This window comes from Mangifera indica, chromosome 15 (genome assembly GCF_011075055.1).
Source record: "Mangifera indica cultivar Alphonso chromosome 15, CATAS_Mindica_2.1, whole genome shotgun sequence".
In the NCBI taxonomy this organism is placed as follows: Eukaryota; Viridiplantae; Streptophyta; class Magnoliopsida; order Sapindales; family Anacardiaceae; genus Mangifera; species Mangifera indica.
This window is the reverse complement of record NC_058151.1, coordinates 7,758,467-7,778,583: the sequence shown is the minus strand read 5'-3', so window position 1 is coordinate 7,778,583 and position 20,117 is coordinate 7,758,467. Positions and strand designations below refer to the sequence as shown.

Here is a 20,117-nt window from a genome sequence, read left to right as displayed (position 1 = left end):
CAACCAACTTAGTTTCTTTTCTCTATGTCATCTTTAAATACGATTAGGATCCTATCATCATTCGGATTGTCTTCTTCCACCATGAAAATGGCTCATGACTTGCGTTTACAATCATGGTTTGGGTCCTCCTTGCCTTCACAGCAAGGACAAATTTTGTTCACCTTTGTTCACGGATTTTTCATTGTGTTAGTCGTCAGATGATCCACCATTGTCTTTGATGATATTGACTTTTTCCATCCTCAGATTGGAGCTTTGATATTAAGTTGATACAAACCTGAAAATAATTTGTGGTTCTGTTCTTCACTGCTACTAAAATATGTTGCTCACTGGAGGGTTCTCAAATTTGTAGTGTGTTTGGAGATGAGAATTAATATAGAAAAATATATTTGTGATATGTATTTCAACAACACAAATGTAAATTCAAAGGATTCTTGTATTGATTGATTCTCAAAAATTCAATAAAAGAGTTTTTACACTCATTTCAGTATTTTCTTACATTAGAAAATCATAACAAAACCTAGGAACAAAGCCTAATTCTTCCTTCTAGCTTTTGAGAGGTTGGAGCTCTTCCTTGCCCTTGCTTTTTCACAAATCTTCTTTGACTTCTCCATTCTTTTATTCCTTTTCCTCTTCATATTTGCTTACCCTCTCATTGCTTGCCATATCACCTTTGAAAATCTTTGTGGTCCTTCTTGCTGATTGTTTGTATACTACTTGCCCCCTTGTTGGTTGCTTGTGATCTCTCAACTCTAGCTTCTTGCCACTTGTACCCATCACTCCCTTCTTTTCTCTCTTCGCATATAATATACATGAGAGCTAACAACCTCTCAAAGTATATGCAAGATGAGGGAAAAGAGCATGAGAAGAAGAAAATATAATTAAAGGGCAAAATGGTTATAAAAGAAGGCAAAAGGGGAGAAAAAGAGGGAATGTGACGAATTGCAAAGAATATATGTAGGGAGTGAGGTTTGTTTGGTGATATGATTACTGTAAGCAAATCTTTGTAATGAGGAGGGTATAGGCACCTCGAATAGCCAAAGTAGATATGGAATTGAGTGTAACTTGCAACTCATATTTTCAATAACGCAGAATTTCCTCATAGTTATTTGTGTTTGTGAATTTGGTTGTGTATTGCTTTGTGTATTGCATGTGTATGGTTGAGTTTTGTAGGGAAATTTACGATAATATATCAAAGTGGTATCAGAGTCAAAACCATAGTGGAAAAAAGAGTAGTGTATATGGAGAAAGATGTGTCAGAGGTGAGATAATCTATGAAGTTGAGATCATTTGTAGAAGACGTCAAGTCTCGGTGGATGAAAGAAAACCATGGGAAGATGACGGACTTGGTGGAATTCGTTCAAGCAATAGAAACTTGAGTACACAAACAAATGAAGAATTAAAAATCATCAATGTTGAGTAAAAAGTTGGGTCAAAATAAAGGTCCAATCATTTGAATAGAAATTTGGTGAATGGAATTATTAATTTTCAATGGGGAAGATCTTGTGGGATGAGTGTATTGAGCGGAAAGATACTTTCATGTTAACCTGATTTGGGAGTGGGAAAAAATCTCGGCAACATCAGTATGTATAGAAGGTACAACTCTTAACTAGTTCCAATGTTGACGTGGAAAAGTTTATGGTGGTTGTGTTGTGCCGCTACAATTGATAACATTGAAACAAATGAAAATGGTGGGGGAGTATAAAGCTCAGTTCAGAGTGTTGACTACACCATTAAAGGATACGTCGAAGGAGTTGTTAAAGGGAGCCTTTATTGGTGAATTAATGAAAGGGATTTAGGTCGAGATCTTATTGTTTGGAGCTAATAGTTTGGCTTAAGCCATGGCTATAGCCCAAAGAATAGAAGACTAGCTTGTGTTCTTAGACCATATAAGAGCTCAAAAGAGTTTGAGAGGGAAAACCCACACTAGTACATTTTGGGAGAGGAGCCCAAGGCTATGGTATGGGCCAAACCTACCCAAATCCGGACCCTATTATTGTACAAACTCTCCCAATATGCATAGAGTATCGAGTTTTTATCCACCACACATAAACGAAAGTTTTAGTATTGGGACCTTAAATCAGTTCAACCAAAAATCACGAACGAAATCAAGTAAATTCTTGTCATCAATACCTTTTAATTTTAGAGGGAGTGAGATCAAAGCAAGTCAAAAGAGGGGAAATGGAACTCAACCATTCTTGGATACTAAGTAAAAATATAAATTTGAGCATGGGTTATGTTTCAAGTGTGACGAAAAGTTTATCAGAAGCCATCATTGTAAGAACAAGCAACTTAAAATTCTTTTGGTGAGTGTGAAGGATGAGGATGGGAAGGAGGAACCCAAAGAACCAGTGGACATTTAGTTGACAGTGCAAGAATGAATTTAGATTGCACTCTCCTTATATTTGATTATGGGTTTGACCATCTATTAAAATAGTAGATTAGTGAAAGGGAAATGGTGGTGTTGATGGATAGTGGGGCTATCCACAACTTTATCTCGGTGGAATTGGTTTAGGAGCTAAATTTGTGAATTCGACCTACTAAACAGTTTGAGGTATTGGTGGGGAATGGACAAAGAGTTTCAAGTGAAGAGGTTTGCAAAAAAGTCATATTAGAGCTACAAGGTATCTCTATAATCCAAAATTTCTTATCTTTTAAATTGGGTAGTGTTAATCTAGTATAAGGAGTAGAATAGTTGTGGTCATTGGGAGAAATTCAAGCGAATTGATATGCAATGTATATCAAATTCAACGCTAAGGATTGACAAGTAGTATACCAAGGTGACCCATCTTTGACTAAATTAGAAGTTATGGCTAAGAATTTATTGAAGACAACAGAGATTGATTTGTTGTGTTAACCATGATTTCAATTTACTCTAGTGTATTGTAAACAAAAATCGCTTAAGGATTAAAAGGGGGTATTGGAAAAAGTTTTTGGAGCTATTTGAGAATACATATCAATTACTACTAAAGAATACGCAAGATCGCATTATCTGACTAATTTCATATTTCTGATGTTTCTCCTCTTTTTGATACCATATGTCCCAAGTATTTCACTCTATCTTGTCCAAAGATGCACTTCTTTTAATTAATCACTAATTGATGATCATTGAGAAGATTAACACTACCCTAAGATGCCATAAATGATCTTTAAACCTCTTATTGTATACTAGTATATCATTGAAAAATGCAAGCGTGAACTTTTGCAAATAGGGTCTAAAAATCTCATTCATTATTCCCTCGAAGGTCGTTGGAATGTTCGACAGTCTAAAGGACATGACTAGAAACTTGTAGTATTTATCATGCGTCTGAAATACGGTCTACTCAACATCCTCCTCCTTCAATCGGATTTGGTGGTACACGAACTTGAGGTCAAACTTGTTGAACACCTCTGCCCCCACTAATTCGTCCATGAGTTCATCAATCGTTATTATTGAAAATTTTTTCAGAATAGTGATCCAATTCAATGCTCAGGAATCTACATATAACCTCTAGCTGCCGTCCTTTTTCCTTACCAAAATGATTGGACTCAAGAATGGATTGATACTTAGGTGAATCACCCTTGCCTAAGCATCTTTTGAACAATTCTTTTAATTTCATTTTTCTGGTAATAAGGATATCTGTAAGGACATAAGTTGGGTGGCTGAGCTTCCTATATTAATTTGATGTTATGGTCACAACTCCTCTTTGGTGGCAGTCCCCTAGGTTCTTTGAAAAGATTTTCGAATTCTGATAGCAACTCGGCGATTTCAGGATTCATCCCTTCTTGTCCCTTCTAACGACAATTCTATCTCAACCCAGTATCCTTCTCCTTAATCACTGACTATCTTCACCAAAGATTTGAGTGAAGACTTTAGCCGAGCTAATTACCAATCACCATGTAATTCATTCTTTCCCTCCCAAAGGAAAGAAATAATTTGGTTTTTCTATTGATCTTCACCTCTCCCTAACGATGCAGCTAGTTGATTCCCAATATCACATTAACTCCCCTTAATCAGAAGTGAAGAAAATTCTGTTGAATGGTTATCCATTCTATCATCTCCTAATACCAATTTAGCACTTTTTATGGGATTCTTTAGTTCTTCAACCAATTTTTCTACAATGAAATTATGAGTGACCCTATTGTCAATCATAACTACTATTCTCCTGCTTCCAATGCCCCAATTATTTTCATAGTTTTTGGCAAACCAAACCCAACAACAGAGCTTATATTCAAACTCACTTCCATCTCTTGCCCCCAATCGGTAGGGTATTAGCACTTTGAATAGACAAAGTGGAATCAAAATTGAATATAACTAGCAACTCATTATCAATAGTATGAAATTTCCTTCTACAACTATCTGTGTTTGTGATTTTGGCTGTTTATTGGCTTGTATATTATGTGTTTGGCTGAGTTTTGCAGAGACAATGATGACCAATTAGTTTAACACCTAAAAATTATACGATGAAATTGTTAATTTCTTAAAATGCAATTTATTAAAACCTTCTAAAGCAAGTTTTAAATGATATAACATATCCTGGAACAGGAGTTATTATATACAAGAAGAAGGAAATGAACACATTAAGGAGAAAAAAGATTAAAGTACATACAAGAAGGAATGAGCACATGGAGAAAAAAAAGAATTAAAGGGAAAAACTATTATAAAGGAAGTCTTGTGAAAGGGGAGGAAAAGGAAAGAATGTGATGAATTGGAAAAAATATATGTAGGGATTGAGGTTTATTAGAGGATATTATTCCTGTAAGCAAAATTTTGCATTGCAGAGGGTATTGGCACCTTGAATAGTTGAAGTAGAATCGGAATTGAGTGTAGCCAGCAACTTATATTATCAATAATGCAAAATTTCCTTATACAACTATTTGTGTGTGTGAATTTGGTCGTGTATTGGTTTGTATATTACATGTGTTTGACTGAGTTTTGTAGAGACATTTCTGGGGATCTATCAGTTTAGCATGAAAAATTATATGATGAAATTCTTTAATGTCCTAAAATGCATTTTGCAAGAACCTTGTTAAACAAGTTTTGAATGATATAGTATATATTGAGGCAAGAGTTATTAATCTTAGAATATTAAGATTAATAGTATACTTTTGACTTTACCATGATGTTTTATTAATAGGAAGTTACTTATATATCAGGTTAATGATATAGAGTTTTTAAAGGAAAGAAGGATAGATGCAAAAAAGGTAAATTCTTCTATTCCCTTTGAGTTATGCTTTTGTAGTTTCATTTTCTTTTTTGGTTTAGAATTTAGTTTCCTTCCACTATTTTATCTTTTAATTTTTGTCAATATTCTATTAAGTACTAAACCTTATATGGACGCATAACAGTGAACAATTAAATAGTTTGTCTTTTATGTTTGTTATAGGCCAAACGACCATTTCCCAACCAAGGTACGCTGCAATCTCAAGTTTTCACCCTTTAACTATGGAAACACCAAATACCTACCCATAGCCAGTTAAAAATAACGATGGTAAGGGTAAAATCGTTATTTTCTCTATAATATTAAAAAATAAACTAAAATATAATCTATTTTTGCCTCCCTAAACTTTAAAAGCTAAAATTTTCCCTCAGCCTAAGTTTTAAAAAATGGCAATTTCACCCTAGGGTTTCGTTTTGAAATCTTCGGCGACATCTCCGGCTCCATTGCCGACGGCCTCTCCCTCCCGAAGCATCCTCTCCTTCCGGCGATCTCTTTCCTCCCATTTGGAAGCCCGATCGGCGTCGGAGAATCCTTGGGAGACGATCGGGCTTCTTCGACGCCGATTGAGCTTCTAAATGGGAGGAAAGAGATCGCCGGAAGGAGAGGATGCTTCGGGAGGGAGAAGCCGTCGGCAATGGAGCCGGAGATGTCGCCGGAGATTTCAAAACGAAACCCTAGGGTGAAATTGCCATTTTTTAAAACTTAGGCTGGGGAAAATTTTAGTTTTTGAAGTTTAGGAGGGCAAAAAGAGATAAAATTTTCAGGCGTTAGGGTTCTGTTAAATTTAACCTGCCATGGGTAGGTGTTTGGTGTTTCCATAGTTAAAGGGTGGAAACTTGAGATTGCAGCATACCTTGGGTGGGTAATAGTCGTTTAGCCTTTGTTATATCACTAGTAATTAGGGTGCATCGGAATCAGAATAAGGTAGATTTTGGATGACTATGAGGTCTGTATGGAGATCTTGAATGATTATGTAGTTAGCAGGGAGATCTTGGATGATTCTATAATTGGTAGGGAAATCAAATAATTTTGTTGATAGAAAAGTGGGCCATGTGGCTGAAAATGGTTGATTTGGAGGGAAACTTAGTGTCACTAAATGAATAAAGTTTGGCAGTAGAAACAACGAGCAGGCAAGGATTTTGCAATTGGTAGGGAGATCTTAGTTGATTCTACAACTAGGAGAGAGATCTTGAATGATTTTGTTAAGAGAAAGGTGGACCACATGGGTGGAGGATAATGGCTGATTTGGAGGGAAACCTTCAATTGTTGAATGAATAAAACCTAGCAAAGGAAACAATTGGTTAGGTAGGCAGGGATTTGGTTAGTGTAGGGGAGCATCTACTCAAGGAGAGGTTTGGCCCCTTGAATAGTCACAGCAACAATTTGCTTTTCCTTTTCTCATCTCAATGTTTTCAGTAGTACTCTAGTGTGTTTATAACTATTGTATAACGGTTTTCAACAATAGTTCCAACAAACAACATCAACCATAAACAAGTCAAAATATTCTCAAGTAATAGAACAATAGGAGTTGAAGCAATAGAACAGTATAGAGATGAGCAATTACTAGAAATATATTTTTGTATTGCATTTTTGTAATTAGAACAAGTTTACAATAAAAATTTCATACAACTTTGTCTCACTTCTTGAAATTGAAATGCATCAAATTACATAAACTAAACTACTAAAATGCAAGGCAATTCAAGAGGCTTGCAACTCTCTCTTAGTTCTTCCTAAATTTTGCTGAAATGTTTAATGCCCCTCCTAAACCTCTTCACTCCCCTTTTATTCCATAACAACCTTATTCTCCTTTTTCTTTGCATAATCCTTTGCCCTCTTCTTGCTTGCCACGTTTCTCTAGAATATCTTTGTTGTCCAATACCTTTGCTGCCTTGTTGATACTTTTTCATTTGTTGTGTGATTGCCATTTGTCAATTCTAGTCTTCTGCCATCTGTCTGTAGCCTTCCTTATGTTCCGTGTTTCTCAGAAGGCACATATACTTGTATCCTAACGTTACCTCACTCAATGGAAGCCACCTTGTCCTCGAGGTGGGAGTGGAGAAGCTACGTGGTTAGGAATATAATTGAAACCTCCTCGTACATCTGATTCTGCTCACAACAAGAAATCAATGCACTCCTTGAAATTGATTCTTTCTTAGACAATTGATTAAAGGACTTACCAACCTTGTTGACATAAACTCTTTTGCCAAATGAAGCAATCATTGAATTCAAAGCAATTATGTTCCTTCCAGACATTCTATTGTAAATGTTCTTTGCCTCATTTTCATAGAGTTTGTCCCCTAAAAATATCTTTGAACCAAAGATGAGCTTTAATTTGGCTCGCCCCTAGAGAGTCAAGCTTATGCTCAACATCGCAAAGCAACCTTAAGATTATATGAAGTGACTATTGCACATGGTGTTTCATCTATTTCAATGTCATCTATATTTAGCTTCACTACTTTCTAATCATTTGTTACAACAAGAGATGGGCTTGGGAATGTGAGCTTAAAAAACAATCCCTATAAATGAGTAAAACTAGACTTAGGAGTTGTACTAATATTCATAGTATGAATATCTTTCCCACCCTCAAAGCCTTTGACAATGCTACCAAGAAATTTCTAATACATTACCCAGGTTTTTCTTTTGATTCGAAGAGACAGTAAAGGTTGCATTTTCATCAGCTTTAAGAACTTTATCATGAAGATAAGGCAAAGACTCCAAATACCTGATATTATGTTCAACATCTAATAGATGGATGAGAGCCACTTTAGATTTATTTGTCTGTTCTATCTGTCCCTTATCTACACTAATCATCTGTTAGAATCCCAAGTGCAAAATATGTGACTTGGATCCCACATTAGAAAGTATGGATAACTAGTGTAGGGTTTATATGACCTTGGATTCTCTCATCTCAATAGTTAGCTTTTGAGGTGTAGTTTTTTTAAGGTTCGTATAATTTGATATTAGAGTTATCACCACGTCTCTCAGTTGCAATCATGCAGTGCAGGTGGTGATGTTGACATTGTAGTGTTCTCCCAGGGTTATCAGAGAGCTAGTGCATAGTCAATTTGTGTGGGCACTAGAGTTGCGGAGCATGATAGTATGTTAAAATCCCAAGTGTAAGGGATGAGACTTGGATCTCACATTAGAAAATATGAGCAATTAGTGTGGGGTTTATATGATTTTGGGCTCTCTTATCTCAATAGCTAACTTTTAAGGTGTAATTTTCTTAAGATTCATATAATTTATGTTAGGATCCCAAGTGCAAAGTATGAGACTTGGATGCCACATTGAAAAGTATGGACTTCTAGTGTGGGATTTATTTGGCCTTAGGCTCTCCAATTTCAATAGCTAGCTTTTAAGGTGTGGTTTTCCTAAGGTTTGTATAATTTGATATTAGAGCTATTACCACGTCTCCCAGTTGCAATTGTATGGTCCAAGTGGTGATGTTGGCATTGCAGTGCTTGCCCGAGATTAGCAGGGAGCTAGTGTACAGTCAGCTCATGTGGGCACTGAAGCATGGTGGTATGTTAAGATCCCAAAACATTGACAAGTATGAGCTTCTAGTGTGAGATTTTTATGGTCGTAGACTCTCTAATCTCAATAGTTAGTTTTTGAGGTATGGTTCTCCTAAGGTTTGTATTATGATCTTATCTATCATCGTTTTGAAACTCCATCTTAGAATTGACATGAAAAAAGTCTCATTCACTCATTCGAAATTAGGTAACAATCTAATTTCAACTATTCCAGCCTGAAACAGTGGCAACCACCCATGCAAAACTCCATATTGTGTCCACCAAGAAGGATTTGTGTGATTTAATTTATGAACACTTTTATTGTTTTCCTGCATCATGGTTTTCTTAGAGTACACGCATAGTGAATCTTCACAACAAAGCAACAGCACTAATGCATTAGATAATCTTTCTCCTCAACAGTCAGTACCTAAAGAGATGAAGTGTTCAATATCATGTGGATTAGTTATAATTGAAGCGGCATCAAACACTTGGTCATTTTTAATGTAGTGTCTATTTGCATAGGTAGCATTTCGGTAGGAAAGTCAGACACTGCAGGTTCTTCTTTAGTGTACATGGAAATTGCAGTTGCTTTTTTCTTCAATTGCCATGATGGATGGGAACTTGTCAAGTGTTTAGTAGCACCTTTAATAATTTGAAGATTTGAATCTGCGAACAAAATGACAACTACTTCATCCTCAGGATTGGCTGGAACTTTGGCTTTTGAATGCTTTGGGTTTTTCCTAAGATTGTATTTATTTCCATATTTTGCCCCATTCATTGAAACAATGGGTGGAGAGCTATAGCCAAAAAGACAATCAGTGACAAACTTCACAAAGAAGAAAATGCTAAGCACTGTGACATGACTACATTCCAATCCCATAACAAGTTCAACTCTACTATTTGCAAATTGCAAGGATTGAACTAGCGAATTGACAAGATAAAAAATTCTCTATTGTGAGTTCCTCTCCCTTTAGGCAATGTATGAACCGCAACCTATGATGACATCAGTGGTGGTGTTGGGGTTGGGAACAAAATGGATGTGGTTGAAATCTAGGAAAATATGTAATATATTTAGTTTGGGGTATAATTTATTTGGGTTGGATTATGGAGGTTTGGATTGGGTTGTTTGGGTTTTGGGTGAGTGTATAAAAATTTTAGGTTGGGGTGATATGGGTTTGGATCGTTTGGATGGTGGGCTTGGGTAAAGTTACTTGGGCTAGAGTAATTAAAATTAAATAGGCTGAATCTAATTGAATATGGGTTGGGATAGGTTGTAGTTGGTTGGGTTAAGGTATAGGTTATCCTAGTTGATGAAGTTGGTGTTAATAACTTGTGTGGGTTGGTACAGGTAAAACAGGTTGGGGCTTGTGATAAATTTTTGGGTTAGCCTCCTCCCCCATCATATGTGAACCTGGCCTGATAATCCACCCACTCCTAACTCATCTCCCTCATCTCCTTCAGTCTTCTCTTCTTCTTCAACAAATGCAAAAAACCATGTCCGAAGTCATCCCCAAGATTCGTTATATTTATCATCTAAGGTAATGGACAACACTTTGACAACTAATTTTCTAGATTCTACCAAGTTATCCCTAAAATTTGTCGATTCATGCTTTTGGACTGTCGTTAACTTTGAAATTCGTTGGAAATTGTGGATTCGTGGATGAGTTACAAAAATCTACTGATTCACCTTTCTGGTTATCCGAAAACTTTGTAGACTTGCCGGAAGTAGTTGACTTGTTGTTGGAGTCAACCAAATATGTTGATATCACCTTCTGGACATTGGAACCCACTGTGTTTTTGCTAGAAACTCTCATCTTAACTAAATTAATTTCAATTTACTCCATCAAATCGACTTCTTTTGTCTTTCGCTTTTCATCACTCATGATCAAAATGGCATCATCATCAAATTCATTCTTATTCACTAGTAACACCGCCGGCCATCCGAATTTACAGTCATGGTTGGATTCGAACTTGCCTTCATAGTAGAGACAAATTCCTTTCTCTCACATATCTCGAGCTTTCAATTCCTTCAGTCGTCGAAACCACAACCAACTCCCATTCTCACCCAACATGAAATCGGTGTGTCCCATTTTCACACGACTTTGATACCAATTGATAAATACCTTGGTTTCTCCTCCTACAGATTCTCACTTCAGCCTCCCCTGTGACTCAGGCTTTCTTCTGCTGCTAGTTTTCTCCTCAACACTCAAGTAAGACACAAACAACCTCAGCACAAGCAGTTCCAACAAACAACAATAACCACAAACAACTCAAGATATTCTCAAGCAATTGAACAGTTGGAGTTGAAGTAATAGAACAGTGTAGAGATGAACAGTTACTAAAAAATATATTTTTGTATTATAATTCTGTAATCAAAACAAGTTTATAATAACAATTTTATACAACTTTGTCTCGCATCAAACTAAACTGCAAAAATGCAAGGCAATTCGAGAGGCTTGCAACTCTCCCTCAATTCTTCCCAAATTTTGTTGAAAATGTCTTATGACCCTGCTGCTCCTCTCCTCGCCCCTTTTGTTCCATAAATGCCTCATTCTCCTTTTTTTCTGCGTAATCCTCTGTCCTCTCCTTGCTTGCCACGTTTCTATTGAATATCTCTGTGGTCCAACTCCTTTGCTGCTTTGTTGATACTCTTTCCTTTGTTGTGTGGCTGCGATATGTTAATTCCAACCTTTTGTCGTTTGTCTTCAACCATCCTTGCTTTCCATGCTTCTTACGGGGCACATATACTTGCATCCTAACAGAAGAACTTCGACAGTGTCAGAGGTCTGAATTTTTTTTGGGTAATATTCCAGTAGATTACACCCACCTTTTCTTCTAAGAGTGAGGAAAAAAAGTGTTTCTAGACCTTGCACTCTGATACTATGAAACAAGAATGAAGATTTGAAGAATTCTTGCTTGATTTTATTCGATAATGATCAGGCAATTTATACATATTTTACAATAACAAACTAGGAAAACAATCAACCTAAACTAAGAAAAAAAATCAAATCAGTCTAAACTAGGAAAAAGAAATGTCCAGTAGCTAAATTGGAATTCTAATCTGTAAAGTTTAGGAATCGATTCCTGGTTTCCTACCCTATGTATTTTAGCTTAGAAAACTCAGAAAGTAATTTAATTATTTATATTCTTCTTTGGATGTGGGAAAGGTTATTGCTACAGGCATCCGCATGATTATTTGAGTTATCCCTGAATTAGTTTTTCTCTCGAGGCTTGAAGCCCTGTAGTATCTGGATCAACCTTCTTTTCTACTTGAGAAGATCCTTTTTATTTTTTTTTTCTTTTCTTTAAGACTTAATTTCAGTCATTTAAACTATCTTTGCTTGTTTTATATGTTAGGTTGCAAAAGCATTGGTAGAGGTGTTTGCCGAAATGATGTTTGTTCATGGTTTCATTCATGGAGATCTGCACCCTGGTAATATATTAGTTTCTCCCAAAGGTCAGAATGATTTTACACTGGGTACGTCCTGATTAACAATTTAATTTGTTAAATATTTATATGACAAACTTGTTCCCTAAAAGCTAGGGTGAATGGAGTCCACCATCTCTCATTTCTTATTTAAACAATGCAGTTCTTTTAGATCATGGAATCTACAAAACTTTGGATGAAACATTTAGAGTGGAATATTGTCAGCTTTGGAAAGCATTGATTCTTCTCGACTCCAAAAAAATATATCATCTTGGTGACCGATTTGGTGTTGGAAAGTATTCCAAGTACTTCCCCCTAATTTTTACTGGAAGAACTATTGACAGGTCAACTTTTTCTCACTCTTTTTCTTGTCAAGATATGTGTGTGTGTGTCTATAAATACATCTAAATGGTTGAGATAAACTTGAATCATTTTTAATTTACATTAATGATTTAAGTTGCTTGAATCTTAGCTATCTAAACTAAGTACTAGCATTTCTTTTATGGGTTGGATTATTTCTTTATGGAATGCCATATGAGATAAGAGAGAGTGATCTAGAAAAAAGGATTGATAAAAAAAATAATAATAAACAGAGACTAATCTAATTGTGCTACTCTAATCTGATTGACAGTAAATCTGCCGTGGGAAAGGGAATGTCAGTGCAAGAGAAAAGGAAACTGAAGCAGGAATTAGAGTCTCTAAAGATGGAGGACATATCTTCTTTCATGGAGTCTCTACCCCCTGACTTTATAACAATATTGCGCACAGAGTAAGAGTTCAGTAACCTATAGATTGAATGCTGAAGAAGCGTTCTGAGAAATTAATGTTTTTGGTTCTTCTTCCAGTGGGCTACTGAGGTCTGTCATTGGCAAGTTGGGTGCGCCACAACAGATCAGGCTACTGGCCTATGCCAAGTATGCCTTGTATGGTCTCTCACCTAAGTTGAGTCCTAAATCTGGTAATTCATTTTCCTTTTTAAATTTAAATGGTTACTTGTCTTGCTGAGTTGGAGATATTTTAGAAGTGAAACTATAAATTAACAAAATAATGCTATTTTTTAATTCTTTTTTCCTAGTCTTATGATTCATTTGTCAAAATTCAAAAGCACTTTTGACCTGTATTATTCTTTAATTATAATTTTTACATCACCTCAATTTTGATTCAAAAATAATTCAGAATAATGTTCAAGTATCTTAATAATTATACTAAGAAAATTTTGTTTTGTTTTTTACTTTCAAATTACTCCACTAAACACATTTCATTATTTTCATCTTGAATATATTCTTTTAGAAGAAAATAAAAACACTATTACTAAGCAGCCCCCGTCTTTCATTGATATTATATTTTGATTTGTTGTAATAGTCATTAGTTCAACTTGTACTTATTTTCTTCTATTATTCCTCAGATTCTGCAGAAGGTTTTTTTAACAGATTCAAAACAATCACAAGCTACCTTCATCTAAGGCTTGTTCTGGGTGAGAATGTATCTGGTTATTTAGTAGGTAACCATCTATCTGATGAAGGTGTTGTGACTTGTATACATTTTTCTTATTGCAGAGTCATTAGAGCTACTTTCTTGGATGCACAAGTTCAAACAATTTCTTCATCTCTTGCATAGAAAGGTCAGTAGTACTATGAGGAGTGTGTTTCAGTAGTGCAATTTACCATTAAATTGTTGGATGGCTGGAAATTGGCTTGTGTATATTCTCCTCCATTGATGTGGATCTGGAGCACACAACTAGGATTTTTCAGTTGAATACAACATTCAGTTTACTTCAAATTGAGATTCTTTTGTATAATGCATTAGCGTTAGTATTAGCGGCTATTTCTATGTATTCGTAGCTACAATTATATGTTAACAAATATAACTAAAATTATTTTAAATTATAAAATAATAAATTGAGAGAAAACGAAAACAAAATCTACATTACATCTGCCATGGCTGCAACAGTTTTCAACTCGTGCAACCTAGTAGTCGCAAAAATCTTAGCCTGGCAAGTGCAAAATCTTATCCTTAGAAAACATGGCAACCATAAAATCTCAGTCTCGCAAATCTGATCTTCCCTGCGGCATTTGGCAAGGATTCGTTGATTGTCAACAGTAAAGTAGAAGAGAAGCAACAGCTTTGCGAATGGGCCGCGATGCGACCATATCGTTTTGGATTGATTTGTGGATTTAATCTTCTTATTGATGGAGTTGATTGTGGCTTTCTTTCACGTGATTTTCTGAAATTTTATTTCCAGATTTTGACTTTATTTTGTCAACAAGGCTAGGTTGCTATAATACTGAAGAAGAATATGCATTTGACAAAAGATCAATCATATTCTAAATTTAAATTTAAATTTCATAATTGTATGCTAATTTTAGGGGATTCAAGAATAATTTGACAACAAATTATGGATAACGTGTAGAACAAGGGCTGAGTACACCAGATGAGATTAGTCATTATGGTATAAAATAATAGATTGGCAGGTTTATGGGAGGTCCTCGAAGGATTGTCAATTTAATGATGTTAAAGCACTATAGTTTATGAAAACTTAGAACTCAAGCATGATACATAATCCATAATGCATGAAATTGTTATTTAGAAGGATTAGTCAAGACAGACTTATGTTGAAAGGATTCTTGTACTACTTTTGACAAGTCTGGTAAACGTAAGCATGGAAGCATGTTGAAGAAGCACATGGAATATGTTTCATGAAGAATATGAAATGTAGAAAAAGCATGTTATGAGAGCATATGTCATAATAATAGTGTGAACTGTTAGACTTAGAGTAGTCTACTTATTGAGTATTATGGTTTACATTAATTATTGTAACTATTCTTTTAAAGAATTAAAAATGATCTAATTATTAGACATTTTGTAACTCTTCTTTTAAAAGTTAAAAATGGTCATTATATTAATTCATTCTAACTCCCTTTTCGAGAGTTAATGATAACCATTTTTCTTTGTAACTCATTTTTGAAACTTATATTGTTTTTACATTAATTCTTGAAACTACTAGTTAATTACGATTTAATATAGTAGTTATTAATATACATACAGGTGAAAAGTCTTTAGTCTAACCATTATAAAAGGTTTGTAAAAAATTATCATTGTAATGTTATTTTGTATCTCATCGTTATAGGCTATAAGACACTTAAAAAGAAAAGTGAGTTTGTGTTTTATTAATGGTTGAAGCATCAGATATGTTTTTTATTGTGAATATTCAATAAATAGATAAACGGTAATATTGCTTTCAATAATGGTATCAGAGCCTCACTATTGCCATGTTATTCAATATTTAGGTCATAATTGTTTTGCCATATATTTTGCTTCATAAGATTAATCGTATATTACATGAATATTTGACGTTGATATCATATAATTTTATGTAACCAATTCGTATGACCCATTAAATTTTTTACTATCAATTTGATTTTTATTTTTTATGCATGTATTTGTCTCAAAATCTACATATTGTAATAGTTTAGAGTATGAATAATTGCATGTGGGTATAATCTAATTTAGTATGCATGTTATTTTTCATTATGAGTTCTTTATTCATGATTGGATTGGACATAAAAACGTAAATGTGTATAAAGAAATTTTTTAACTTTGGATTAAAAGAGAGTTTGATGAACCTATACATGCACACTATGGTATAAAGTTTTACTTATAGTTTTAAACGTAATATGTGCACATATGTTAAACCTTTGTTTTAAAAAAAAAGTATTAAATATTTGGTTTTTTATTCTTTGATACACATTTTTATGGATGTCCCATTCCAAGTATTGGATTTTATGTTGATGTCTTAGGAATGCCCACAACATCTTAAGTCATAAAGTATAACAATATATATATTTGGATAAAAATTGATAGACATCTAAATTTTATAATTGATTTATGGAATATAATCACTTTACCCATAGAAAGGTGATTATTTTTATAAATAAATTATGAGGTAGTGAAATTAAGATGCAAAAATAATATTCTTGTGCCTTTAGGTATGGGTTTTTTTTTTTTTTTTTGTATTAATTTGAACTTCACTAGTCCTAAGGTTAATAGATAAATTCATATTTGACATAATCTTCGCTCACTGGGAGGTTAGACTTTATCAATATTTTAGATTTATTTTTTTGCTTAGTAACGGGAGATTTACATGTTTCTTGTTTCCGAATCATTCTCTTATAATTATTGAAGCTAAAAATGCTAAATTTCTTGAGGATTTTGAGTATAATAGGATTGACTTTTCTCAAAAAATAGAATTTGAAAAAGGAAAAGACCAAACTATGAGTCCCACATTAGAACAATCGATTCAAGAACAATTATTTGCAAGAGACCAAGAAAAACATGCTCATTTATATGTATACTGACCATTTGGAATTGGTTGGGTATACAAATTTAGATTTTGGTGAATGTATAAACACAAGAAAGTCCACTTCAGGTTATATTTTCCTTCTTACGTAATAAGTTATATCCGGAAGAAGTGTAAAATAAATAATAGTTGTTTTATCCACTATAGAAGGAAAATTCATTGCATGCTATGAAGCTATGTCACAAGCATTGCAGCTAAGAAATTTTGTTTCTGGATTAAAAATTGTCAATTCAATAGATAGACCCTTAAAGATTTATTATGACAACTTAACAGCAGTTACTTTCTCAAAAAAATAACAAAAGTGGAAGTCACAACAAGTGTATTGATATAAAATATCTTATTGTTAGAGAATATATTAAAAAGCACAAAATGGATATCTAACATTATGGTATAGAACTAATGATGTAGATCCCATGACCAAAGGATTTTGTCGGCTAAATAATATAAAAATCATGTGGATTGTATAGGACTTTTTAGTTCATTTAAGTTTTGATTTTATATTGCTTCTTATTTAGATGTTTGGATTAATTTTTTTTTTTTGCAAAAATAAAATATTATTTTGTTCACAAAAGAAATTTTGTATGTCTATAGGATTTTGAGTGGACCATTGGAGGATCATTTCATCATTATAACTAGAGTTTTCATTGATGGTCATAATAATTTTTAACTATCAGTTTGTTCAATTAAGTCAAGTGGGAGAATGTTAGATTTAAAATGATCTATTTATTGAGCATTATGGTTTACATTAATTATTGTAACTACTCTTTTGAAGAATTAAAGATTGTCTAATTATTAGACATTTTGTAACTCTTCTTTTGAAAGTCAAAGATGGCCATTATATTAATTCCTTGTAACCCCTTTTGAGAGTTAATGATAACTTCGTTCTAACTCCTATTTGAAACTTAAATGATCTTCGCACTAATTCTTGAAACTGATAGTTAATTAAGATTTAATACAACAATTATGTAACTTTATACCATGTATATTACCTAACCCACACAAGAATTGTCATTTTGTACTCTTTCCATGTTGTTTAGTATTGACACTTAAAAAGATAGGTGTGAGTTTCTGTTTTATTATTTTACATGATTAACAATGGCTAGAGCATCTGATATGTTTTTTATTGTGCATATTCAACAAATAGATAAGTAACAATATTGTTTTCAGTAGTGATATCAAAGTCTCACTCTTGCCATGTTGTTCAGTATTTAAATCATAGTTTTCTTGCCATCTGTTTTGTTTTATAAGATTAATTGTATATGATATATATATATATATATATATATATATATAATGTTGATATCATATAATTTTAAATAATTGATTTCTTTTGATGCATGTATTTTCTCAAAATCTACATATTTTAATGCTTTAAAGTATCAATTATTGAATGTGGGTATAATTTAATTTAGCATGCATATTATTTTCCATTATGTGTTGCTTATTCATGATTGGATTGGACATAAAAGCATAAATGTGCATAAATGAATTTTTTAACTCTTGATTAAAAGATAGTTTAATCGACCTGTATATGCATTTTATAGTATAAAGTTTCAGTTCTAGTTTTAAACGTCATATATGCATGTATGTTAAACCTTTGCTTAAAAAAAAGTATAAAATATTTGGTTTCTTATTCTTTTATATGGATTTCTATAGATGTCTTATTTCAAGTATTAGATTTCCATATTGATATCTTAGAAATGACCCAATATCCTAGGTCATAAAGTATAACAATATATATATTTGGATAAAATTGATAGACATCTAAATTTTATAAGTTCTTGATCATTCTCTTATAATTGTTGAGGCTAAAAATGCTAATTTACTTGAGGATTTCAAGCATAAGGGGAGTGACTTCCCCTGAAAAATAGAATTTGGGGAAGTAAAAGACCAAACTATGAGTCTCACATTAGAACAACCAATTCAAGAACAAATATTTGCAAGGGACCAAGGAAGACATGCTCACTTATAGGTATACTAACTATTTGAAATTGTTTAGGTACACATATTCATATTTTGGTGGATGTATGGACACTAGAAAGTCCACTTCAGGTTATAAGTTTCTTCTTACTGAAAGAGCTATATCTTGGAGAAGTGTCAAACAAACAATAGTTGTTTCATACACTATGGAAGCAAAACTCATTGTATGCTATGAAGCCATGTCACAAGCATTATGGTTGAGAAATTTCGTTTTTAGATTAAAAGTTGTCATTTCAATTGATAAACCCTTAAAGATTTGTTGTGACAGCTCAACGACAGTCATTTTCTTGAAAAATGACAAAAGTGGAAGTCGTAGCTAGCATATTGACATAAAATATCTTATTGTTAAATAACATATTAAGAAGCACATAACGAATATCTAGCATGTTAATACAAAACTAATGATTGTAGATCCCATGACCAAAGGATTGTCAACTAAAAAATAAAAATCATGTGGATCGTATAGGTTTTGTTAATTCATTTAAGTTTTTGATTTCATTTTTTTTTTTTATTCAGATGTTTTGGGGTAAGAATTTTTTTGCAAAAACAAATATAATAAAGATTTTGTGCACAAAAGAAAAAGAAAAATTATATGTCTACAAAACTTTGAATGACCATTGGAGGACCATTTAATCATTATTACTTAAGTATTTGTTGATGGTCATGATAATTTTTAACTATTAGTTTGTTCAAGTAAGGCAAGTGGGAGAATGTTGGACTTACAGTGGCCTACTTATTAAGCATTATGGTTTACATTAAAGATGATCATTAAGTTAATTCCTTATAACTCCCTTTTGAGAGTTAATGACGACCATTATTTTTTTGTAACTCCCTTTTAAAGGTCATTATATTAAAATTTTGTAACTCTCTTTTGAGAGTTAATGATGATCATTATGTTTATTTTTTGGAAGTCTTTTGAGAGTTAATGATAACCATTAAACTAATAGTTAATTAATATTTAATACAACAATTATATTTTCTTAATGGTAGAAAATGTTTTTTGTTCTTTATTACCATACCTCCAGATGAAAGGTCTCTAACCTAGCTAATATAAAAGGTTTGTGACAATACTATTATTGTAGTGTCATTTTGCATTTCACTAGTATAGGTTAGAAGATATTTAAAAAGAAATGTATGAGTTTATATTTTATTATTTCACTTGAACAACAATAACTAGAGCATCAGATATGTTTTTTTATTATGTATATTTAACAAATATATAAACGACAATATTGCGTTTAGTTGTGGAATAGATGGCAAGAAAACTACTAAATTATTACATGTATTTGTCTCAACAATTATAAGAAAATGATTGGGAACCAAGAAACATGTAAATCTTATCCCAGTAAAGTACATAAAAGTAATGCTGAAAACTACTTAATTATTGAATGTATGCACAATAAAAATCAATATAAGATAAAAAAAAAATAGTTACAAAAATTAATGTAAACCATAATGCTCAATATGTAAGTCATCCTTAAGTCTAACATTTTCCCACTTGGCCTACATAAACAAACTAATAGTTGAAAATTGTCATGACCATCAATGAAAACTTTAGTAACAATGATGAAATGGTCCTCTAATGATCCATTCAAAGTTCTGCAGACATATAATTTTTCTTTTTCTTTTGTGCACAAAATCTT

The 20,117-nt window shown here is 33.1% G+C and overlaps 1 protein-coding gene across 4 annotated transcripts in view; it reads left to right on the top strand.

The window, feature by feature from the left end:
* LOC123197836 (aarF domain-containing protein kinase 1) overlaps positions 1-13,971 on the top strand; it is a 30,543-nt gene extending 16,572 nt beyond the window's left edge. Inside the window, exons 10-16 of one of the 4 annotated variants that reach the window (XM_044612266.1) lie at positions 5,134-5,181; positions 12,068-12,188; positions 12,301-12,481; positions 12,769-12,906; positions 12,983-13,079; positions 13,543-13,611; positions 13,694-13,971. In XM_044612266.1, the coding sequence (XP_044468201.1) occupies positions 5,134-5,181; positions 12,068-12,188; positions 12,301-12,481; positions 12,769-12,906; positions 12,983-13,079; positions 13,543-13,599 (642 nt within the window). In that variant the 3' untranslated portion in view covers positions 13,600-13,611; positions 13,694-13,971. Of the gene's footprint in view, positions 1-5,133; positions 5,182-12,067; positions 12,189-12,300; positions 12,482-12,768; positions 12,911-12,982; positions 13,096-13,542; positions 13,612-13,693 lie in introns of those variants that run through there. The other 3 variants (XM_044612263.1, XM_044612264.1, XM_044612267.1) reach the window with 3 other exon arrangements.
* The last annotated feature ends 6,146 nt before the right edge of the window (positions 13,972-20,117 follow it).